General features: G+C 36.6%; 1 protein-coding gene across 3 annotated transcripts in view; it reads right to left on the bottom strand.

Annotated features, from left to right (window-relative positions):
• The window catches only part of TRDN (triadin), a 420,523-nt gene that overhangs the window by 324,205 nt on the left and 70,262 nt on the right, over positions 1-26,056 (bottom strand). For all 3 annotated transcript variants that reach the window (XM_011944454.1, XM_011944455.1, XM_011944456.1), the window contains exons 3-4: positions 12,700-12,858; positions 11,590-11,622 (exon numbers count right to left, since the gene is read on the bottom strand). In XM_011944454.1, the coding sequence (XP_011799844.1) occupies positions 11,590-11,622; positions 12,700-12,858 (192 nt within the window). The remainder of the gene's footprint in view (positions 1-11,589; positions 11,623-12,699; positions 12,859-26,056) is intronic.

The raw sequence follows: 26,056 nt of genomic DNA on the forward strand, positions 1-26,056 counted from the left end.
CATATTTTAGAAGGTGGTGATGGATCATATTTTACTTGTTTTTATGATACAACTTTCAAAATACCATTTAACTACTAAAATGATTATAGTTGAAAATTTGAAAAAATATTTCATTTCTAAATATTATAAATTTCTATTAGAAATACAGGGGAAAGTTGCAAGATTTTACTACTTATGGAAATAAGATATGCCAAAGGTATTTATAAACTGTAACAATTGGCCAGGTGCAGTATCTCACACCTGTAATCCCAGCACTTTGGAAAGCTGAGGTGGCCAGATTGCTTGAATCCAGGAATTGAAGACCAACCTGGGCAACATGGTGAAACCCCATCTCTACAATAAATAAATAAAATAAAAATGAGCTGGGTGTGGTGGTGCACATCTGTAGTCCGGCTACTTGGGAGGCTGAGACAGGAGGATCCCTTGAGCCCAGGAGGTTGAGAGTGCAGTGAGCCATGATGGTGACACTGCATTTCAGCCTGGGCAACAGAGTAAGACCCTGTCTCAAAATAAATACAAAAATAAAAGAGAAAACAGAAAAACAATTGCAACAATTGAAAGTTTTTTATATTTCAGAAATGTTTTTCATACTGTTTTTTCTAGAGCACTAAAAAGCTAAATTGTAGTTAAATTAAGGACATTAAGCATGTTTTTAACATTGCTTTATTTCAAAATTTACTTATAGATGCTCATACAAAAACTAGATAAACTATAAGTGAATATATTATGCCTATAAGAAAACGTTAATAAAATATAACTATTTCAACAGAAAAAAATCGGGAGCAAGATTTAAAAGTGGAAAATACTACTTAACTGAGCTTAAAGGAAGGGACTCAAAATTTCTCTTCTCTTTATTCTGCAGGTTTAATATTATTACATTTCTCTAGCATTCCTTATTACTGATTAGGGTTTTTCAGTGATAATCTACATTTTATTTTGCCTTATAACACTTGTCTCTATATTTATGGTATTCTATATGCAGAAATTACAAAATTTAGCCCTTTACTAAATATATTTATGCTGGACATTTGAGAGGACAAGGATAGATTTAATGATCCTCTTGGTAGTCCAAGGGAAGAGTTTTCAAGTATAATGGAGAATTTTCTTGTTCTCATGACATGTGCTGAATGTCCCATAGGAACAGACAATTACTCAAAGGGTGTAATCTCTAAAACTTCAACAAATTCCAAGTGAAGAGTCACTTCATTGGTTTTTCTTCTTCCTTATGAGGCTGTTTAATTTTTTCGAAATGTTTACATAAGATCTGTGTCTGCCACAGTGCCAATGTTACTAATCATCAAGCCAATGCATTTTCCCCAGAGTCTCTGAGCTCAACTTCCATATGTAACTGGGAAGAGAGGCCACAGGTATTCAAAATGAGAAGGCTGGTAGTAGCAACAACCAATGGAATCAAAATTGGTGAAAATAGAATGTGTCAGTGATTCCTATGAATGAGTTGATTTTGTAGTGACATATTTCTAAGTTATTTTATTATATTACATGTATTTTGCTTATGATAGTTTTGATCTACTTACAATCATACCAAAGTTTGCTGCTGAGTAGATAGATAGTTCATAATTTTGTCTAAGACCTTACATGGCCAGTTTAAAGCATGCTATTTTTCTCTATTAATATGGCAAACTGTTAATAAATTCAAAATGTTATCAATTGAAGATTTTCAAATGACAGATTTGAGAAGTTAAAAGGATAATCTCAGGCCGGGCGCGGTGGCTCACGCCTGTAATCCCAGCACTTTGGGAGGCTGAGGCGGGCGGATCACAAGGTCAGGAGGTCGAGATCATCCTGGTTAACATGGTGAAACCCCATCTCTACTAAAAATATAAAAATTGAGCCAGGAGAATGGCGTGAACCCGGGAGGCGGAGTTTGCAGTGAGCCGACATCGTGCCACTGCACTCCAGCCTGGGCGATAGAGCGAGACTCCGTCTCAAAAAAAAAAAAAAAAAGGATAACCTCTGTCACCAAGGCAATCATCCTGATTCTTTTAAGATGACAATTCTGTTTATTAAATTATTAAAAGAGTTGTGTATTTCAAAGAAAGCATCATATTAAGGTATTATGTTTTCTCTAGATACCTCACAAGCAACGATGAAATAAAATGCCTTCTTACATTATTTCCCATTTTAATATTAAAAAATTAAAATTATTTATTCACCTAAACATAGAATCTTTATTTGTAAGAATCTGCCAATTGTTATTAGGGCACAAAAGATTAATTGTAAGAGATGAACAAGCAAATCTTGTTATCTATTTAGTGACTAATTAAATAATGCCGAACACAGTTATTTTGCTGAATTATCAATATTTTAAATAAATATTCCAGATTATCTGTAGGTATCTATATATTCGTTGATTTTCTAATACTTTTTATGTTTGATTGGTAAACAAATATTTCTGGGAAAAGTGTACTACTCACCATTGATGAAGACTATAAAAAGGAATATTCTTTCCCCCTTGAAGCACCTACTGTGTGTGTGACTAAATGGGCAACCACTACAGATACAGTGATAGGAGGATATTAAGAACAGTTTCTTTCACAGATGTTGAAGCCCATAAATGTAAATTATTTTGGATCTTTATTTTATCATATTTGATTACTTGGTAAGATAAGCTGAACTTTATCAAGAAAAAATAATAGATTCAACACTGTATACTAATGACCCTTAAAAATTTTCAAAAATAAATATACTAAGATGATATCTACCTAATCTCACTTTTGCCATTAAATTTGTTATCTTAGGTTAATTCATTTTTCTCTTTGAATTTTATTTTCTCCATCTATAAATGATACATCATTTCCTATGTGTACATAAACCAGACAGAGGTAGAAGTTATTGCAAATAATACATTTTATAGATAACCAACGGTGAAGTTTGCAGATTTGGAGATCTGAGTAAGATTTTGGCTGTGTTAGCATGTTTCACATTTGATGATAAGTGCTAGGTAAGACCGATGTGTCTGTACATCAGAATTATCTGGGGAGATTTTAAAATATATTCCCGAGCTACAATTCAGATGTTATTAACTTGTCTCTCATGGCAAGGAAATTTTTAGAGATCTACAATTTAAATAAACTCTCAGGTAATTTCAGAACCACAGTCCAAAGTGAAAGTACTGTCTTGATCAATGTTTCTCAAATTTTAATGTGCATATGAGTCATTGGGGATCTTAAAAGGCAGATTTTGATTATGTCTAGATGGAGCTTAGATTCTGCAATTCTAAATAGGTTCCATATGATGCTAACATTGCTGGTCCATGGGTCATGCTTTGAATTTCAAAGCTCTAGTCCAGATGAAACTCTTGAAAAAATTATCAATGTATGGCATCACAATTTCATCATAGAATTGTAAAATATCATAGCTAGAAAATATGTGGACATCAGTAAATCTGGCAGTTTTGTTTTACAGGTGTGAGAACTGAGAGCCACTGAAGTGATCTGACCATAGCCAGTTAACAGCACAAAGGGAAAAAAATACCAATACCTCCTCGTTGCATTCATTCAAGCTTATCTCAGGCATGTTTAAAATTTTGATATGTTCAGATGATGAGCATCAACTATCAATAGTTATTCCAATGGCTCAGGTCAATGCGACAGTAATATATATATTAACTTAGTTTGCATCCTATCATTCATGTTTTGGGATTTTGAACAGTAGATTTATATATACATACACTAGTCACTGTGTGTAAAAAAATTGTGCAGTTATGCAGTTATCCTCGACTGTCTCCCTCACTGGCCTCAGGATGCATAAAATTCCCTATTTTTAGAATTACTCTTTTGGGCTGCAATGGCTCTCACCCTGATTATGAGTTAGAATAACATTGTGGAGATTTTAAAAATTCAACTATTTAAGGTTTGAGCCCTAGAGATTCTTATTTAGTAAATTGGAGATGGGAGGTAACCTGGAATTCTGAATTAGAAACAAAAATTAGATGATGTAGACATTTGTGGCTTTCCTGCTAGAATCCATTATTCCTGATAACATTCCTCTTAATTTTAGGAACCACTTTTTTCCCCATGCTAACCCACCGTTCAGTTTCAAGGACGGGTACCCATTTCATAGGCCTTGACAAAGTGCATATTTCATCTCTCTGTCCAACTGATTGGCTCCAGCAAGGATATGCTACTAAATCCAGATTAATGGGAGTGAACCAAATGCTTTTGCAGAGACACTGGGGAAGAGAACAGGCTCTTCTACTGAGTTGCTAAGGTAAAATAATTTTGGCCTCAACTTTCTGATCCCCATAAGAGCCACTAGGAGAGAAAAACCTGCCTTAGACTGAAACAGATGAAACAGAGGAAGGAAAGCAGGTTCCAGAAGTGAAGAAAGAGGATTTATTAATAACGTGATTAAAAAAAAAAAAAAAACTGTATCAAGTCATTTTGGAAGCCAACTCTGGCTCTGTAGCCCAGGCTGGAGTGCAGTGGTGCGATCTCGGCTCACTGCAAGCTCCGCCTCCCGGCTTCATGCCATTCTCCTGCCTCAGGCTCTGAGAAGCTGGGACTACAGGCGACCACCACCGTGCCCGGCTAATTTTTTGTATTTTTAGTAGAGACGGGGCTTCACCTTGTTAGCCAGGATGGTCTGGATCTCCTGACCTTGTGATCCGCCCACCTCGGCCTCCCAAAGTGGGGTTACAGGCGTGAGCCACCGCGCCCGGCCAAAAAAGTTTTTTGTTTTTTTTTTTTCATTAAGCAAGTGTGAATTGGATTTTGGTCTCTCATGGGCAAAATAGTTCTAATTAAGACATCACTTTAATCTGACACACAGAGTTGAGAACCATTGGTAAGGCTTCCGTTATGCTTTTTTTATTGTTGTTTTATTTTTTAACAGACCCTTTCTAAATGAAAATCTATAAAATAGGTAAAACTTTAAGCCATCTGCATTCAACTAGCACATTAGTTTCTCTTGAATTTGAAACAGGAAACACAGAACTGCAGAGAGAAGATTCTGAAATACATTAGACCTAACAGCTTCCCCCCCACATCCTTTTCTCTATTACTCATCTTAGGTACAGGTAGAAATGTAACACCAATGAAATTATTCTTGCTCCAAGAAGAACTATATAAAATGATTGGGCCTGAGTTGAGTTGCTACAGAGACTCTTTTAATACCTTCTGATGTTGGCACCAAAACCTGATCTCTTGCTTTCCTTGGCCTGTTAATTCAGACTCTGGTTTGACGCACCATTATTTGTTTCATCAGTTTGCATGTCTTGACAGAGATGAGCTCTTTCAGTAGCAAGAAGTGTTACATTTGCCTGAGTCATTGGGCTCCGAGTTTACTTCTTAGCAACTACCTGGAGAAGTGACTGGATCCTACATCTCCTTTTACCTCACCCTCCTCAGCCTTTTTCATTTTGAGCCAACCTCCACATCTACTGTCTATTCTCTCTGGGCTTTGTCCCCCTCCCATCCCCATCACAAGTCTGATTCATGCTTGGGAAAGACAGGCAGAAGATAAAGCTCTAAACTCCTCCTGCAGCCTGAGAGCGATATGCAATGGTGCAGTTATGGAGATGAGTTTTGATCTAGATTTATTTAGAGGAGATATCCAAAGATAAATGTATACTTAACAATGTTACTAGGGCCTACCTAGTAACCAATATTCTGAGGCTATGAATTTTAACAAGTTTAGTCATCTTTCCATTCTCCTTCCTTTTTTCATGCACCGTATTTTCCAGACACTTAATGTTTAGCCTGGTGTAAACCACTGAAGCTGCCAGCAAAGATGGATGCAATGAAAGCTCTGACACACACATACGTCCATCCATCTTACTCCCGATGACGCGATACAACCTTCTGAATGGCCTAATCCTAAAGTCTTGAATATTTATGATGCTTAAATTTTCTGGCTCTTTCTCATTCACTCTGACTGAAAGAGCTATTGTGGATTGTAATAAAGTAAGAAAAATACACAATGAAAGAACTGAGTTAAAATTTACCAGGCAGTTCTTTTCAACTCGCAGAGCTTTAGGGAAATTTAAACATGCAACTATAGGGGGAAATGTAATTTGTTTTGCTCTAAGTGAGGAATCTCTTCCTCTGCCATTGACATGCATCAAGTACAATCTCATAGAACATCAGCCTTTATATTGGGTCCAGCTTATCCTTAAGGACAATTTCTTATTTCAAAAAGCAAGTAGTTCGCAACAAAGGAAATTAAACATAATGTAGATTGGCTTCTGGTGCTTTCCTCTAAGGCAAGAGTAAACCTATAGCCCACAAGGCCACCATGCTCCTAAAATTAAAGATCAGTTTCTCCTGTCCAAAAAACTAAACGTGCATAACTCTGAATGACTACAATTATTCTTTCTTAACTTTAAAGCTACATGTCAGGAAAAAGACATTACAAAACCTAATTTCTTGTTAGGAGCCTATTATTCTCCTCTAAAATTACATATTCCAAAGGATATAAATGCTGTAATGATTATTCTTATATACAGATATATCATAGATGGAGGTTTAAGTAAGAATAAACTATAAAAAGGAGATAGAGATAGGTGTATCTGTTAAGTTGCACTTAAAAGTGTTAGTACCAGTATTTTATTAGTAAAATAAACCAGTAATAAACCAGTATTTTATTTTTGAACATAAATAGAGAAAAACACTAAGATACCTATGCTGAAAAAACGTGTATTTTTTAACTTTGCATTAAGACTTTTGGATTTTCGTGCTCTCTTTATTTCCCTCCCTTTTTCTTTCTCTCTGTGTGTTTGTGTGTGTGTATGTGCGTGTGTGTGTGTGTGTGTGTATGCATCTGTCACTGAGTCTGGCCCTGGTTTTAATTTTAACTTCGGGTCTTTATGAATAATTCAAGGAATTAAAATTAATTCATATTTCTAACAAATAGAGTATATCCATTTATGATATCATTACTATTATTCATATTTTCATATTCTTTCAGTTCAATTTATTAATGATAAAATCATATAAAGATTTACCCTCATCTTTATCAAATATACAGTGCCCCAACTATTCTGTCTTATTTACTGTCTTGTTTGATCATGTATTCATTAAACTTTTAACTGTGGTATTTGCAGGACATTTTACTAAGTAAGGTGATCTTTTACACTTTTGCAATTACTTAAGCTATAAAATAACATGTTGCATTGATCCTGATGCTAGCAATACCACGTCAAAACTCCATTATGGTAATTTATTATTTTATTTAATAAATTTTCGGCCGGGCGCGGTGGCTCAAGCCTGTAATCCCAGCACTTTGGGAGGCCGAGACGGGCGGATCACAAGGTCAGGAGATCGAGACCATCCTGGCTAACATGGCGAAACCCCGTCTCTACTAAAAAATACAAAAAAAAAAACTAGCCGGGCGAGGTGGCGGGTGCCTGTAGTCCCAGCTACTCCGGAGGCTGAGGCAGGAGAATGGCGTAAATCCGGGAGGCGGAGCTTGCAGTGAGCTGAGATCCGGCCACTGCACTCCAGCCCGGGCGACAGAGCAAGACTCCGTCTCAAAAATAAAAATAAAAAAAAAAAAATAAATTTTCATCATTAGTCTTTAGCAATGTGGTAAGCACATAGTATATGCTCTCTTCTACCAGCTCATTGCTTGTCTTACAGAAAACACTTGAAAAAGATTAATTGAAAAATACATTTGTTGATTGAGTTTAATCCCAGAAGGCATAAAACATGTCCATATTCTGTATTAGTGATTAGCTAAGGATATACATTGTGACATCATGAAATCTTAGACCTCTATGGTTTGCTCTCACTCAGAAACCTAGGAGTTACCCAGAAAGCAAAATGTTTATTTTCTATTACAATCATGTTCAATTTTTTCCCTTTTACATGTCTTAGAAATTTTGCAAAACTCTGCATCCCTTCCCACAAGTTCTAAAATTTTTCATCATAAGTTAAAGGATTACAAGTGATATAATTTATAGATTACTGTAAATGTTGACCTTTAAAAATAAAGTTGCCATATCCCTTTTAAAAACTGAGTTGATGGAATCCAAACACTATAATATTTTTAGATGTCATTATCAACTTAAAATATTTATCAAAAAATTATTTCTTAACATTTGGAAATTTTTTATCTTTCTCTTTTTAAATTCATATTTTCATTCCACCTCTCTCATATAAATTTTACTCAAGAGCTACATTATGATTCTCTAAGGAAAAAAATTGTGTATATTAAAATTTTAAAATTTCCTTCATATTCTGTGATTTCATATCCTGTAATATATTAACCTTTAGACTATAAGAATCTAAGAATCTAAAGGTTAATACATTGCAAATCTTCATAAGTTATTATTAAACCTGAAAAGCGGAATTTTTTTTTAGAATGCCATCTAGTGAATGGGGCTTTAAAAGCAATTCACCTATCTGTGGATTAATGTATTTTACAGTTAGAATGAGACAGGGTTCATCAACAAATCTAGCCCTATATTTTACTTTTAAAGATACAAATATTGAGAAGCCTTATGCACATCTGTATACACACACACACACACACACACACACACAGACAATATTATTAGGGCAATGTTACTTAATTTTTTTGTCTCCTTCCAAGTAATGTCAAATGACATGAAGAACCAACAACAAATTTATTTATATCTGAAGTAGAAATAGTACAGTTATAAACCTGGGCATGCTCTCAAGCAGATCAATTTTAGAAAAACACTCAAATGGCATTCAATTCCTTTAAATCTCTCCACTTTTATTTACCCCTTAGAAAGTGAGGTGTTAACATTTCCATGATGTATACCCCGGTGTGAAAAATATTGCTTAAAAGCACACTTCCAGATAGTATACCACTATATATAGAAAATAATTATTTCAGAAAATGTGATTTATAATAATAGTATTTGGTTTTCATAGTTATAATTTGTAGATAATTGTGTAATAAAATATAGTATTTTCTAACGATTCAGTGCCTTGGGGTCTCATCATGAAGTGTTTTGTAATAGAACTAAGTATTTTAAAATTTTGACAAGTTGAAAAATAACTATGCATGGAGAACATAAAGACACTAGGTACCACATGTAATACCCTGAAGCTATATTTATATATAACAACTGATTCCACAGACTAGCAAATCAGATATTTCATCCATATTAATAATCCGTTTAATAATCAATACTGCAACCCTGAGATTAGTTGACTACACCATTATTCCATATCAAATTAAGAACTGCAGACTTCAACCACAAATAACAATCTGGCTGAATTGTTATTTTGTTAAGAATAGCAGTAACTCAACAAATAAAACTAAGTATATTCAAATAAATTGTTTTAGGTAGACATAGGACAGTAGAATAAAAAATGCTACAGCCTGATAATTTAGGCAATATAAAATGACTAAATATTATCGAAATATATGAATTGACAAGAGTATTAATGAGGAGTCATTTAGATGGGTGAAAATCAAATGTTTTAAGAGACTATCATTCTACATTGCCCCCAAATTCTTTCTTAAACCAAAATTTGTAAATGTAAAAATGAATAAAATAACCTATAAGACAAGAGTAATTTATAGAATTTTTCGCCCAATAATAATGTTAAAAGTATACTTAAAATGTAGAATATATATTATAAATGTTTTATAAAATATTACCTACTACTTTAAAGCTCTCATTGCCTCTATACTTCTATGAAAGAAAAGCTTACACATAAAAAATAATTATTACAATGAAATGATCTTCTTGAGTTCACTTTCAATTAGGGTTTATTATTACATAGCCTCTGTACTCAAGATAGGGCAGCTGAGATTTTTACTTAAACGTCAATTTTTTTCACGTAACTGTGAATAATACTATTAAGAAAATATATTCAGGTGATTTAAAGTCAATTCCCCTAATTTTGAGTATGTAATCTTTAAAGACATTAGTGTACATATGTTGAAGGTCATATATCCTTTAGACTATTTTTGACTAATAAGCATTTCTAACATTTTTTAAAAGTATCCTAAACAACTATTTAATAGTTTTTCTGGTAAAAATTTGATTTGCTCAATCAAGGAAATAATTTAAGAAACAATAGTAAAACAGCTTGGTATGAATTTGCAGTTTATACTAATTACTATATGAAGCCTAATTTTTAAATAATTTCAAAGAAAAATTTAAATCACAAGAAAAGATTTTTTATTAAATAGTAAATATTAATTTATGAAAAATATGGCTTTATGATAGTCTTATGGAATTCAGTTTATAAGTATAAATGAGCAAACATCATTTATCTGTTTTCCCCTCTTCCATTTCCAACGAAAATAAACATGCATAAGCTGTTATTTCCAGATAATGACTAATAGCTCACTTAAAGTTTGTCTATGTTCACTCTCTATGGGAAATCAGCTACAGAAAGACGCTGCTCCTGATCTCCTGAAGTTTATAGACAAATCTAGAATCTCTAAACCTGAATTTCATGGCTGAAGTCTGTCTTGAGTGCTCGAGTTCACATTCTGGATTTCTAGGTGTAGAAACCCTTCCTTTCTCCTCACAGAGCTTTATAAACATTTTCATTTCTGGATGCCTTTGCCACAGTTGAGTTTGACTGGCTTAGCTCTTTTTTGCTGCATAAGTTACAAATCCAAAGTTTCTAATTTAACATACACTAAGTGGATTTTACCCCAGAGAGTGTGAGGTACTCATCATTTTCTCGGGGAAGGCTGAAACTGTAAGTTTGGATCCTGCTGTTTGAATCCACAGTAGGTATTAGGAGAGAGCAACAGAAGCCAGGGTTATCTTCCTGGGTAAGTACCTTCGACAGCCTGCCCATGTGTAGCAGTGACTAAAACATTGCAATTGTTTTAAATCTGGCTTAAATATTGGCTCTTTTCTCACAACAAATATACCTCAGGATGGTACTACCTGCTCCCCAGTGGAAATTCCATGAAGTTCCTACCCCTGCCTGTCAAAATTCCTGCGCTTCTGAAATTCCTGCCCCATTGCTGTCCTCCTTTGTCCGAGGTTTATCGTTCTCTTCATTCAGGTTGTGACCACCTCACTCAGTCACTTTATCTATTCCTGCAAGGAATTCCTCCACAGCACATCCAGGCACATCCGGGTGACTCCACTCCATGACAATGACACATCACACATACTGACTGGATATGCCTTTGCTTCCTAGACTGTTATGTCCCTCACCATCTTGTTGTCCCGGCCCACAGTCATCTAACATGCAAAATAATGATGGCAAGAAAATAAGAAGGAAATGAATAAGAATAAAAATTTAAAAGCAATACATCTGACCATGGTGAGAATAAATCATGGGTGTCATCATTTTCTGGGCCATTTCTAAGGCTACAGAATTCTCCCCTCATTCCTCAAATTCCAGCTCATATTGGTCTGTATATAAATGAATCCATACAACTCTACTGAAGAAGGCATTTAAAAAATAATCAACAGAAAAATAGTGAGATCACCTTCATTGGAAAAGAAATTGAGTATTTTTTTTTTACTGACTATAAATCTTGACTTAATTATTAAACAAAACCTTCATATTAAAATAAATTCAGCCTACAACTCAAGTAAAATATATCTGAACCATGCTGAAAATTGATATTACCATCAGAGAAAAAGAATTATTATCAAAGGTGAAAACAACAAACCTTTTTTTCTCAAGGGAGGCTCCTCTACTTCTCCTAGACCAAGATTGAAACAAAAAATTAGAAAATATTTTAACATAGAGTAAGACATCATTATTTCCCCCTTTCTTTGTTCATTTAAAAAAACTATTAGTTTTAACAATCATAGTCTTTACATTACTTTGCTTCTCAAATTCCAGTTTTTAAGTATAAACTTTGTTTATATACATTTATACAAGATTGTTTCATTTTTATGAATTCAATAAAATTATGGCAGTGATCCAAATTATACATTATAGGTTATATATCATGTTAATTTCAATTCTCTATTGTTCATCTTGAACTCTTACTGGGGCCAAAGCAAATATAAATTCAGGAAAAGTTATAAAAGTACTCTAATAATAAAAGCTTTCCTGGTAGTCAAGGCTGAATACATGATTTCTGATGACTAAGACTGATCCTAAAAAATGTTATCTAATAGATGGAATCATAATGCTTTGTTTTTTTCATACCCATTCAATGGCAGTTTTTATGTGGTTTGAGTTGGCTATTTCCTTTTATTCATTTATATTTATAAGAGAGCACATAGGTTAGTTGCATAATTGTTAGGACATTTAGAATGTGCCCTTCTACTCTACACCACCATTTGGTTCAATAAATTTACTCTTTTGATTGTACTTTTAGTAAGATTGCTTTCTGCTATTTGACTATAAATATGACACGTGTATAAAACACTTACATGTATTTTTAGTTTTACTGCTTTTATTTTAATCTTCCTAGAGATAAACTTGAAAAATAACTACTATTTTTTCCAAAGAATCATATAAATATGAGTTTGTATTGTGGTTTTATAGTAGTGCATGATGAGACTCTCTTTGCTGTAATGCTACATTAATATTAGCATTTAATGTTGACATCTTTACCATAATGGCAGATAAGCTATAAGATAAAAATCAAATAAAGACCAATTTACTGTGTTTGGCAGCCTGTTGATATGCTTTTAGCAGTGAAAAGTGTATTCATTTTGTTTTAGCTTGCCCCAAGGGCTAATTTGAATGTAAACTGAGGCAAACCACTATAATACATATCTAATATTGGTCCTAGCAGTTAGATATGTCTCTATGTTCTTTGTACCTTTATCAGTGTCTTCGTCACCATCATCTTCTTCATCAGCTTCAGATGAGATTATGTCGGATAACAAAGAAAAGAAGCCATAGATCCAGTCCGTGGTTTCTTCCACAGCATCATGTACAAGTTTTAAAGGATCCGAGCCAATCTTGGCAATAGAGCTTGCTAAAAGTAATGAAAAGAAAGAAAGAAAGAAAAAAATTGCAATCATTTCCAAAGAACTTAAGAAAAGCTGTTTTTACTGATTTGTTCTTTTGACACAATGAATATGTCAAGTTCAACATTCTAAATATCTCCAGGCTACAATTTTTTGCTCAGAAATAGAAACTTTATCTTGCTATAATATGCATGCATGCCAAGAAAGAAAATGCCCTTGGGAAGTTTATAATCCAAATAAGAGTTAATACAGGAAAAAAATTAGGCGTGAATTAAAATAATGTGTATTTATGTTATCCAGATTGCAAATAAACCCTGTGTTACGGATGTTCAGGAATGGAAGAAATCATTTCGGCCCATATTGTATGGGATAGCATTATAGAAAAGATGACTCTGTAAGTTTTCAGACAAATAACAAGTTCTGCAAGTTGACTAAGGTAGTTGTGGCAAAATTAAGACTGATAGGCCTATTTATTCTAATTTGTGATACCACAGGAAGAATCTGGAATAGTCAAGTTAGTGATCATATCAAGCTCTAGTTGGAATAGATTGTATTTATCTGTTAGTCATCCCTGTACATTAAATTAAAAAGTATTCGAACTGCTAGTAACTTCAATGGATAGAATCTATAAGTCTTCCCTTTTCTATGTCCTAGGAGATATAAAATGTTTGTGAAATGAAAGATTGAATCATAAAAAATGCAAGTAAATGATTAGGAATTTCCAAAATTTTGTTTTTCTAATCATATGAAAACTGCTCTGAAGAGGCAAGCATAGCCTTTAGGATGTGATTACAGAGGTGATCTATCTAGAAATATGGCAATTTATGCCTCTCATTTTTTATCCATCTGTAATTAAATTTTAGAGCTATGTTTTCCTTAATTTTAAAAACTATTTTAGCTTTTCAGAGATTCTTCTCTGTTTGATATATTTAAGAGATGAGAATTATATCAATGTATTATATTATCTAAAGGTTAAGTACGTAAAATTAGACTTTTACTCTGATTGACATAGGAAGTCACTGGAAGATTTCAGCAGAAAGATGAAGTGATTTGACTTCCTTTGCTGTGTTGAAGATTGAAAGGGTGCCAGGCTGGAAACAGGAAGACAAATATGAAGCCAACTGAAATAATCTAAGAGAAAGATGATGGTGATTTCTATCAGGGTGGTAACAGTGTGTGTGGTGAGATGCAATCAGATTCTGAATGTATTTCAAAGACAGAATTAATAGTAGATGCTTCCAGTGTGGTTGCGATGTGACAGAAAGAAATTCAGGATAACTTCTAGGGTTTTGGTGTGAGAAACCGGAAGGAAGGAAATGCCCTGAGCTGGGAGAGGACTGGAGAGAAACAAGATTCTTGTTGGGTGCGGGTGGGGTTGGGAGTAGAAAAGTAGCTGAGTTTTAGACTTTCAAAATTTGAGTTGCCTATTAGATACTTACATCAAGATGTAGACATTTGTATAATGCAATGTGATGTAGAAAAGAGGAGTTCTACCTGAAAACAGAAACTTAAGAATCCAACAGAAGACAGAAGGTATCAAAGCCATAACAATGAGTGAGATCACCAAGGAAGTTGACCCAGAGACACTTAAACAAATGTCAGGGAGATAAGTCAGGAAGAAGCCTGCAATGGATTCTAAGGGGACATGACGGAGAGAGTGACAGGCAGAGCAGGAGTGAGCAAGAAAGAGAGAGGAAGAAGGAACCAAGAAGGTGTAATTCAGTAGAGGCAGTGAGTATATGTTTCTGTCTATGACAGAGATTGAGTACTACTAGAATAGGAACTAGGATCATAGTGAGTTTTTCTGTTTTTACCACTGTTCAAATAGGAAGAACGTACCATGGTTTATACTGATGGAAAGATCTCATAGAGACGGGAAAATTACATGAAAGAGAGTATTTCTGGGGAAATTTTTTAATTTTTAATTTTATATTCCATTCTGAGGGATTCGGGGAGCACACAGACCATTCAGTGACCCCCGGTATAAAATGCTGCTCTCTGGGAAGCCTGTCTCCATGATTCATTGATAATGCACTTTCACTCTTTGCACCCCATTTTACTACATTCCAGAGAGTTTCATGTGAGCAAGAAATGGCCATTTGAATGGTGAGATTAAACCTTAGACAAAGGAAATGAAATATAATTTTATAATTGCAATTGAGGATTTTAAAAGAATCATATGTAAGGAACTGGATTGTTCTGGCACCATTAAAGGCATTTTTAGCACTGGTATATTTTATACCTAATGGAAAAATCTGCAAATGAGATTTTTATGATGAGAATAGATTGAGACTATTTCTCCATTTCCCTTCTTTCGAAGTGTTAACTGAAGAGCTTAACAATAAAATCCAAGAAAATTGAAATTAGTTTAATTATCCTTATGCTTAAATGCACTATATGTACTTTGCAGACACATATATATATATTGCCTGGCTCTAAAATAGTCAAAGCAGGCTATTTTTATGAAGTTATCATTGCTAGCTTGAGATCAGCTTCTGATTTTCTGATTTTCAGACATGTGGACCACTTCTTCCAAAACCTAAACACACACACATACTCACACACACACACACACACACACTTAAATAAGACAGTAGTCCTGAAGTTGATTCTTATTATCTTTCAGACCTCACATCCAAATTCAGATCATATCAATGGAAAAAAATATTATTCAATGCAAACTAAAAATTTTATTGATGTCTTTTTTTAAGGAGATACTTAGGTAATTTTACTTTCTTAGCTTTCATGTTTCCCTAAGTTTAATTGCATACATGACAGTGATGATCATCTTAAAAATAATAGTCAGACACCATTATAAAAACTTTACATGTATTAACTCACATTTTCTTCTCAATAACCCAGTGATGTAGGTATATTATTTTCTATCTTTTTGTAAAACATAGGAAAACTAAGGCACAGATAATTTAAATAAGATGCCTCAGGTTACATAGCTAGTAAGTGATGGAGCCACATTCTACACCCACTTTAAGCCACCAAAACAAGATTCTTAACTATTGTGCTATATGCTGTCAAAACAAAAAACATAAAATCACAATTGATTCTAGGGTCATGTTTTGGGTGGGGAGATTTTAGAAGGAGTTTTCTTGCTCTTAAAAGGAAGAACAAAGACTTTGCTGCATGGGAACAAAAAAGCTTGCAGCTGCTGCAGTCATCTTGTAACCATGAGAACAGTAGCTGGCTCTTTGAGAAAGGCAAGGATTAAAACTGGAAAAAAAAAAAAAATGAGTCCACGATGACATTGCTAAGGCCTTGAAGTATCCTATGTTGAAATCACCCTACCTTCAGCACTTCTGTTATATGAGATAAGAAATGTTTCTCAGTGTTCAAGTCATTCTTAATTGTATCCAAGGTTTCTTACAGAAAAAATATACCACTGAATGCCGGGAAAACTGCTTTAGGTTACTTGTGGTCAGTAATTGGATTCTTGGCACTGATGAAAGAGTGCCAAGAGAGACAAGAGAAGCCAAGAAAAGTTTAAAGTTAAATAAGATTTTTATTTGTCCTCTGGTTTTGAAGCACATTCTTAAGTTTCTAAATGGGACTATACAAGAAAAATAATCATTTTCTCAGCTTCCCTTCTAAAAAATCAAGTCCATAATTTCACTGTTATCTTTGGCCATCAGTCTCAGAGTCTGTGGGTAATATTTGACCCTTCTTTATTTTTCATATCCTGAGAAACATCAGCAAACAATGTTTACAAGCTTGGGCTCTGAGTTCAGATTGATAGCATTCAAGTTCAAGCTTCCTACCCAGTGCTGTGCCAACTATATTGAAACAAAAGGAGAAACAGTAATAATCATTCTGCCTTTATTTAAAATGTGGATATTTTTGTCATCATAGATTTTTGCAATAATTTTGAAAATTTAAATTCTGCATGAAAATATTATTTATTTCAAATTTTGAGTGTTTTGGAGGACTCCAATTTTGTACCCATGGTACTTCACTCACTTTTCTCTAGTCCTGGTACTTCCCCAACCTCTTAGCTCTATGATATTGAAAAGATTAACTTTTGCCACGTCTATAAAAGTTAGCAATGCCTTGCTTTTCCAAAGTCACTATTCTAAATCAAGACCTCAACCCTCTAGTGCCTGTTATTCCTCTATTCAACCTCTCTGTACTCCAATTTGTAACATATTCAGTTAGTGGGAAAAAGGATAAAATACTCCGTGCTTCCATTTGCTGAACCATAAAATGACAAAAAAAAAAAAAAATAAGACTGCATAAGGATCTTATGTGTAATACATGAGATAATATTGACAATTCAAATGGTACAATGCCTGGTAATTAGTAAACATCAATACGAAGAAATAAGCAAGATTGTCTGTTGAATGACCAAAATGTTCTTCTGAGCTTGCTAGCCAGAACTAATAACTTCCCCTCCCCTCAACAAGGAGGCCTGTGTATTATCTCAATTTCTCCCAAAGTCTTCAAGTGCTACACAACTGGTGTTTCCAGCATTCCCTGATGCACTTGGCACCTAAACTCTGACGGCACAGCACTCAAACTCAAATGATTTACCCCAACCTTAATGCTACCCTCATGCTTTCCTTCAAAGGAAAGTACAACTAAGAGGTGGAGTCTCTAGATTTGCCCATCTACATCTGTCTGAGCCACTCCACAGGAAGGCAAGAAAACAGGGGTCCCGGGAATCTTCTGCCCTTCTGCCCATGACTCTGCTTGCACCAGATGGCACTTCTTGGTGTTCACTTAAACACAGTATACATAAACTTTTTGGTGTAAAGCATGTGTATTAGTCCGTTTTCACACTGCTGATAAAGATATACACGAGACTGGGTAATTTATAAAGATAGAGAATAATGGACTCACAGCTCCACTTTGCTGAGGAGGCCTCACAGTCATGATGGAAGGTGAAAGGCATATCTTATATGGCGGCCAGCAAGAGAAAATGAGAGCCAAGTGAAAGGGGAAATCCCTTATAAAACCATCACATCTCGGGAGACTTATTCACTACCACAAGAACAGTATGGGGGAAACTGCCCCCTATGATTCAATTATCTCCCACTGGGTCCCTCCCACAACATGTGGAAATTATGGGAGCTATAATTCAAGATGATATTTGGGTGGGGCACTACCAAACGATATCAGCATATAGGGCAGAACATATGATTTAATAAATGTTAGATAATTATCAGTTTAAATTTCATGACCATTTAACTCAAACATACAACACTCCACAAATGCAGGTTGCTATAAATATTAGCATGAGATCACTTAATCACTACTCCCTCATAGCCAAGCTTGGTAAGGTCCATGAAATCCAAAGACTGTTTTCATTGGAATTCATGAAACAACTAATGCTTGCCCCGACCTCCCAGAAAATATTCAGATCCAAATATTTGGAACTAAATTGAGGTAAGGATTTTTTATAATGTCATGAACGCTACCCAAACCAGGAACAAGTAAACTTGGTATATGTTGCTGTATGTACTTTCTGTATGGCAGTACTCAGTATGAGGTTGGCTAAACAAAACAGAGACTTCTCTTTTACAACAATTATTGAGCACTGATTATGTACAATATTCTAAGTGTAATATATAATTGATGTCTAGATGGTTCTAATTTTAGTATGTGAGGAAAGTTATTTCAAAATACATAGAGATAATTTTCTAGACCTACAGAAATAATTTTAAGTGACTAGTTTTTCTCCCTTTCTGCAAATATGTATATGAATACTTTTGCTTCTGTTGGTGAAATTTTTATCAAGAAAAATTTTAGCAAATTATGTGTCATTTAATATGCCCTGAGTTACATGTCAGTTTTTGCTTAAATTCGTGTGAAATTACTTAGTCTTTGTCTTGAAGGTAAACAAATTTCCTCAGAACTTTCCCAGTGCCAAATGAAACTTCAGATGTGTTTCCTCATTCCCATCCCACAGCCTCAGATGAGAAGAAAGGAAAAACAGATAGGAAAACAAAACAAAAATGTTCTTTAAAATCTGAAGTGGTGGGTCGGTATGTGCATAAAACAATGCTGTCTCCACTAAGTTAATAGGTTTCTTGGACTCAGAAATGTAGCTCAGAGAATACAAAGGCTTATGAAACAGTTTGGGCTCAAGATCTGGCATTATTTGTAATAGTCAACTATTTCCTAAGGATGTAGGGTAGAAATGCTAATTTATTTCTAAGCAGAATTCATTGGAAACAAAAAGCATTTTTTTTTTTTTCCGAAAAAAAGTGAATTTAATAGTCTTCTGAGACTTTGGGTCCTGGAGTTTTCAGCATCAACAATACTAGGCACAGGTATGTATGAATAATCAAAAATATGTGCCCATACATTCACAGTGAAATTTGGTGTCTTCATCGACTTGATGTTTACTCAAGACGTTGTACTTTAGAACTTTTTAAGTCCAAACAATTTCTCATAAACTGGGCCACTTGTCCTCGGTATGTTTGGTTGTTCAATGATGTTAGAACTGCCATTTTTAATTATTGTCATCACAGGGGAAGGGGTTTCAACCTCTTAGAGCCCAATGCCTTTTATTCTCCCATGAATGTATTGCTTTCTTATTTTCTGTTTTATTTCAAATTGAAAGTAAAGACAAAATTAGAGACATAAGTAAAACATCCAAAAACGTTTATTGCAACACCTTTATTCCTCTGTATTTAACCCCTAAGATGAGTTTATATCCTGCCAGTGGAGGTTTCTAAATGTATAGTACCGGAATTACATATTTTCCTATTATTTTTTCTTGAAAAATGCAGGAAGGATGGCTATATTTGTATAAATTGCTTCAGTTCCAGAAGCAACACTTGATATTTTGGCATCTGATAAGCCACTTTTGTTGTAACCAAAATAGTAATAATTTATAGTCCTAAAACCATGTTTTAAAAATAGATTTTCCACACAGAAGCATTTTAAGAGAGGCTCATTTTTTGAGATCCTCTTTTCATATTCACTTATATTGACTCTTTAAAATTATTTATACTAAAGGATTAATTCAGGAAGACCTGGCTAACTGATAGCAATTTGAGAGGAACAAAGGTAAAATTAATAATGAAATGCAGAGGTGGAAGCCAATGAAAATTGAATCCAGTTACTGTGCTATATTCTTTGCATTTGATAATTTTGTTTACAGTATATAAGATCCTCACATGGACAAAAATGTGGAATAAAAGCTATGCTGTAAAATTTTCTTGAAACTAAATATGTACGTTAAAATGAATTTTTTATTTAACACTTTATGGTTTAGCAAGATATAGAAATATTGAATAATTTGATTTCAGACTGAGTAATCAGATTGTGAAATAAATTATGAGATGCTTCAATGTAGCACCTTTCAGATGCTTTTATAAAGAGAAAAGTATGAGGAAACCTCATTTTCATATATTTAAATGCCTTACTTTAAAAATAAGTGAATACTTTGCTATTGCCATACTTAGGAATAAATGTTCTATCGTAAAAATAGAACATTTAAATAGTTGTATACGGTCATCTGAACAATAAATCAAAATTATGTAAGTGATTTAACTTCAAAATTAAGTGTCTGAATAGATTTTCATTCAATGAGATTTTTAACATAGAGACCATATACATAGATTGAAATTCTCTGGAGTCTCTTATCTTTACTCTCAATGAACACTCCTCAAAACATGATGACATTAAAAGTTGAGTTAATACAAACACCACATGTTGTCACTCATAGGTGTGAATTGAACAATGAGAACATTTGGACACAGGAAGGGAACATCACACACCGGGCCCTGTTGTGGGATTGGGGGAGGGTGGAGGGATAGCATTAGGAGATATACCTAATGTAAATGATGAGTTAACAGGTGCAGCACACCAACATGTTTTGAGGAATGTTCGTGTGCACAACATGCAGGTTTGTTACATATGTATACATGTGACGTTGTGCACATGTAGTGTAGAACTTAAAGTATAATAAAAAAAATTGGGTTAATAAAATACCCATGGTGCTTCTAATACTAACCTCACTTGGAGGACTGATTTTACAAAAATTCGAATTGCAATATAATTTTTTCCTCTTCTTTTTTCCTGTTCAGTCTCTCTTTCTTTCCTCCTCCTCCTCTTCCTTCTTCCTTCTTTCTTCTTCTTCTTCTTCTTTTCTCTCTCTAACTCTCACTCATTCTCTCTCCTTATGATTTCTGGATAATACCAATATTAGACTAAAATGACCAGTCTGTCCCTCTCCTTTAGTGAGTTCTATGATCTAAATGTCTATGCCCCCACAAAAATCCATATGTTGACATCCAAATACCAAAGTGATAGTGTCAGGCCTCTGAGCCCAAGCTAAGCCATCATATCCCCTGTGACCTGCACATACATATCCAGATGGCCAGTTCTTGCCTTAACTGATGACATTCCACCACAAAAGAAGTGAAAATGGCCGGTCCTTGCCTTAACTGATGACATTACCTTGTGAAATTCCTTCTCCTGGCTCATCCTGGCTCAAAAGCTCCCCCACTGAGCACCTCGTGACCCCCACCCCTGCCCACCAGAGAACAACCGCCCTTTGACTATAATTTTCCTTTACCTACCCAAATCTTATAAAATGGCCCCACCACATCTGCCTTCACTGACTCTCTTTCCGGACTCAGCCCGCCTCCACCCAGGTGAAATAAACAGCCTTGTTGCTCACACAAAGCCTGTTTGGTGGTCTCTTCACACGGACTTGAGTGAAATGTGAAGTTTGGTGCTGTGACTCAGATCGGGGACCTCCCTTGAGATCAATCCCCTATCCTGTTACTGTTTGCTCTGTGAGAAAGATCCACCTACGACCTCTGGTCTTCAGACTAACCAGCCCAAGGAACATCTCACCAATTTTAAATTGGGTAAGCGGCCTCCTTTACTCTCTTCTCCAACCTCTCTCACTATCCCTCAATCTCTTTCTCCTTTCAATCCTGGAGCCACACTCCAATGTCTCCCTTCTCTTAATTTCAGTTCCTTTCCTTTTCTGGTACAGACAAAGGAGACGTGTTTTATCCGTGAACCCAAAACTCTGGCGCCGGTCACGGATTCAGGAGGACAGTCTTCCCTTGATGTTTAATCACGCGGGGACACCTGCTTGATTATTCACCCACGTTTCAGAGGTGTCTGACCACACAGGGACGCCTGCCTTGGTCCTTCACCCTTAGCGTCAAGCACCGCTTTTCTGGGGGGGCAAGCACCCCCCAACCCCTTCTCTCTGTGTCTCTACCCCTTCTCCACTTTCCTGGGGGGTAAGCACCCTCCACCCCTTCTCTCCCTGTCTCTATTCTCTGTTTCCTCTGGACTTGCCTCCTTCACTATGGGCAACTTTCCACCCTCCATTCCTCCCTTTTCTCCCTTAGCCTGTGTTCTCAAAGACTTAAAACCTCTTCAACTCACATCTGACCTAAAACCTAAATGCCTTATTTTCTTCTTCAATGCCACTTGACCCCAATACAAACTAGACAGTTGTTCCAAATAGCCAGAAAATGGCACTTTCGGTTTTTCCATCCTACAAGACCTAAATAATTCTTGTCATAAAATGGGCAAGTGGTCTGAGGTGCCCAACATACAGGCATTCTTTTACACATCAGTCCCTCCTTAGTTTCTGTTCCCAATGCAACTCTTCCCAAATCTTCCTTCTTTTCCTCCTGCCTGTCCCCTCAGTCCCAACCCCAAGCGTCTCTGAGTCTTTCCTCTTTCCAATCTTCCTTTTATATAGACCCGTCTGACCTCTCCCCTCTTCCCCAGGCTGCTCATCACCAGGCCAAGCTAGGTCTCAATTCTTCCTCAGCCTCCGCTCCTCCATCCCATAATCCTTTTATCACCACCCCACCTCACACCTGATCTGGCTTACAGTTTTGTTCCACAACTAGCCCTCCTCCACCTGCCCAGCAATTTCCTCTTAAAAAGGTGGCTGGAGCTAAAGGCACAGTCAAGGTTAATGCTCCTTTTTCTTTATCCCAAATCAGTTAGTGTTTACGTTCTTTTTCATCAAATATGAAAAACCCAGCCCAGTTCATGGCTTGTTTGGCAGCAACCCCGAGATGCTTTACAGCCCTAGACCCTAAAAGGTCAATAGGCTGTCTTAATATACATGTTATTACCCAATCCGCTCCCAATATTAAATAAAACTTCAAAAATTGAATTCCAGCCCTCAAAACCCAAAACAGAACTTAATTAACCTTGCCTTCAAGGTGTACAGTAATAGAGTAGAGGCAGCCAAGTAGCAATGCATTTCTGAGTTACAATTCCTTGCCTCCACTGTGAGACAAACCTCAGCCACATCTCCAGCACACAAGAACGCCAAACCCTGAACCACAGCTGCCAGGGGTTCCTTCAGAACCTCCTCCCCGAAGAGCTTGCTATAAGTGCCAGAAATCTGGCCACTGGGCCAAGGAATGCCCGCAGCCCAGGATTCCTCCTAAGCCGTGTCCCATCTGTGCAGGACCCCAGTGGAAATCGGACTGGCCAACTCACCCAGCAGCCACTCCCAGAGCCCCTGGAACTCTGGCCCAAGGCTCTCAGACTCCTTCCCAGATCTTCTTGGCTTAGCGGTTGAAGACTGACACTGCCCGATTGCCTCGGAAGCCCCACGTACCATCACAGACACTTTGGGTAACTCTCACAGTGGGGGTAAGTCCATCCCCTTCTTAATCAATACGGAGGCTACCTGCTCCACATTACCTTCTTTTCAAGGGCCTATTTCCCTTGCCTCCATAATGTTGTGGGTATGGACGGCCAGGCTTCTAAACCTCTTCAAACTCCCCTACTCTGGTGCCAACTTGGACAACATTCTTTTATGCACTCTTTTTTGGTTATCCCCACCTGCCCAGTTCCTTTATTAGGCCGAGACATTTTAACCAAATTATCTGCTTCCCTATTATTGGACTACAGCCACATCTCATTGCCACCCTTCTTCCCAACCCAAAGCCCCCTTGGCATCTTCCCCTTGTATCTCCCCACCTTAAACCACAAGTATAGGACACCTCTACTCCCTTCTTGGTGACTGATCATGCACCTCTCACCATCCCATTAATACCTAATCACCCTTACCCTGCTCAATGTGAATATCCCATCCCACAGTATGATTTAAAAGGATAAACACCTGTTATCACTCACCTGCTACAGCATGGCCTTTTAAAGCCTATAAACTCCCCTTACAATTCCCCCATTTTACCTGTCCTAAAACCGAACAAGTCTTACAGGTTAGTTCAGGATCTGCATCTTATCAACCAAATTGTTTTGCCTATCCACCCCATGGTGCCAAACCATATACTCTCCTCAATACCTCCATCCACAACCCATTACTCTGTTCTGGATCTCAAACATGCTTTCTTTACTATTCCTTTGCACCCTTCATCCCAGCCTCTCTTCGCTTTCACTTGGACTGACCCTGACACCCATCAGGCTCAGCAAATTACCGGGGCTGTACTGCAGCAGATCTTCACAGACAGCCCCCATTACTTCAATCAAGTCAGAATTCTTACACAAGAGCCAGGACCACACCCTGTAGCCTTTCTGTCCAAACAACTTGACCTTACTGTTTTAACCTAGCCCTCATGTCTGTGTACAGTGGCTGCCGCTGCTTTAATACTTTTAGAGGCCCTCAAAATCACAAACTATGCTCAACTCACTCTCTACAGTTCTCATAACTTCCAAAATCTATTTTCTTCCTCACACCTGACACATATACCTCCTGCCCCCCTCCACTACCTCTCAGCAAGCCAAACTCATTGCCTTAACTAGGGCCTTCACTCTTGCAAAGGGACTACATGTCAATATTTATACTGCCTAAATATGCCGTCCATATCCTGCACCACCATGCTGTTATATGGGCAGAAAGAAATATCCTCACTATGCAAGGGTCCTCCATCATTAATGCCTCTTTAATAAAAATGCTTCTCAAAGCTGATTTACTTCCAAAGGAAGCTGTAGTCATTCAGTGCAAAGGCCATCAAAAGGCATCAGATCCCATCGCTTAGGACAATGCCTATGCTGGTAAGGCAGCTAAAAATGCAGCCATCAAAAGACATCAGATCCCATCGATCAGGACAATGCTTATGCTGATAAGATAACTAAAAAACCAGCTAGCATTTCAACTACTAGTCCTCACAGAGGCTTTTCTCCTTCTCATCTGGTCACTCCCACCCACTCCCCCACTGAAACTTCCACCTATCAATCTCTTCCCACATAAGGCAAATGGTTCTTGGACCAAGGAAAATATCCCCTTCCAGCCTCACAGGCACATTCTATTCTGTCATCATTTCATAACCTCTTCCATGTAGGTTACAAGCCGCTAGTCTGCCTCTTAGAACCTCTCATTTCCTTTCCATCGTGGAAATCTGTCCTCAAGGAAATCACTTCTCAGTGTTCCATCTGCTATTCTAGGAATTGTTCAGGCCCTCTCCCTTCCCTACACACCAAACTCGGGGATTTGTCCCTGCCCAGGACTTTACTCACATGCCTTGAGTCAGAAAAGTAAAATAACTCTTGGTCTGGGTAGACACTTTCACTGGATGGGCAGAGGCCTTTCCCACAGGGTCTGAGAAGGCCACTGTGGTCATTTCTTCCCTTCTGTCAGATATAATTCCTTGGTTTGGCCTTCCCACCTCCATACAGTCCAATAGTGAACCAGCCTTTATTAGTCAAATCACCCAAGCAGTTTTTCAGGCTCTTGGAATTCAGTGAAACCTTTATATACCTCACCGTCCTCAATCTTCAGGAAAGGTAGAATGAACTAATGGTCTTTTTAAAACACACCTCACCAAGCTCAGCCACCAACTTAAAAATGACTGGACGATACTTTTACCGCTTTCCCTTCTCAGAATTTGGGCCTGTCCTTGGAATGCTACAGGGTACAGCCCATTTGAGCTCTTGTATGGACATTCCTTTTTATTAGGCCCCAGTCTCATTCCAGACACCAGCCCAACTTGAACTGCACCCCAAAAACTTGGATAGAGCCTAAAAACTCACCAACCAAGCAAGTAATGATGCTGAACCACCTTGGGCACTCTCTAATTGGATGTCCTGGGTTCTCCCAATTCTTAGTCCTTTAATACCTGTTTTTCTCCTTCTCTTATTCTGTTTAGTTTTTCAGTTCATACAAAACCGTATCCCAGCCATCACCAATAATTCTATATGACAAATATTTCTTCTAACAACCCCACAATATCACTCCTTACCACAAAATCTTCCTTCAGCTTAATCTCTCCCACTCCAGGTTCCCACGCCGCC

The sequence above is a fragment of the Colobus angolensis genome, unplaced genomic scaffold, assembly GCF_000951035.1.
Source record: "Colobus angolensis palliatus isolate OR3802 unplaced genomic scaffold, Cang.pa_1.0 Scaffold231, whole genome shotgun sequence".
NCBI lineage: Eukaryota > Metazoa > Chordata > Mammalia > Primates > Cercopithecidae > Colobus > Colobus angolensis.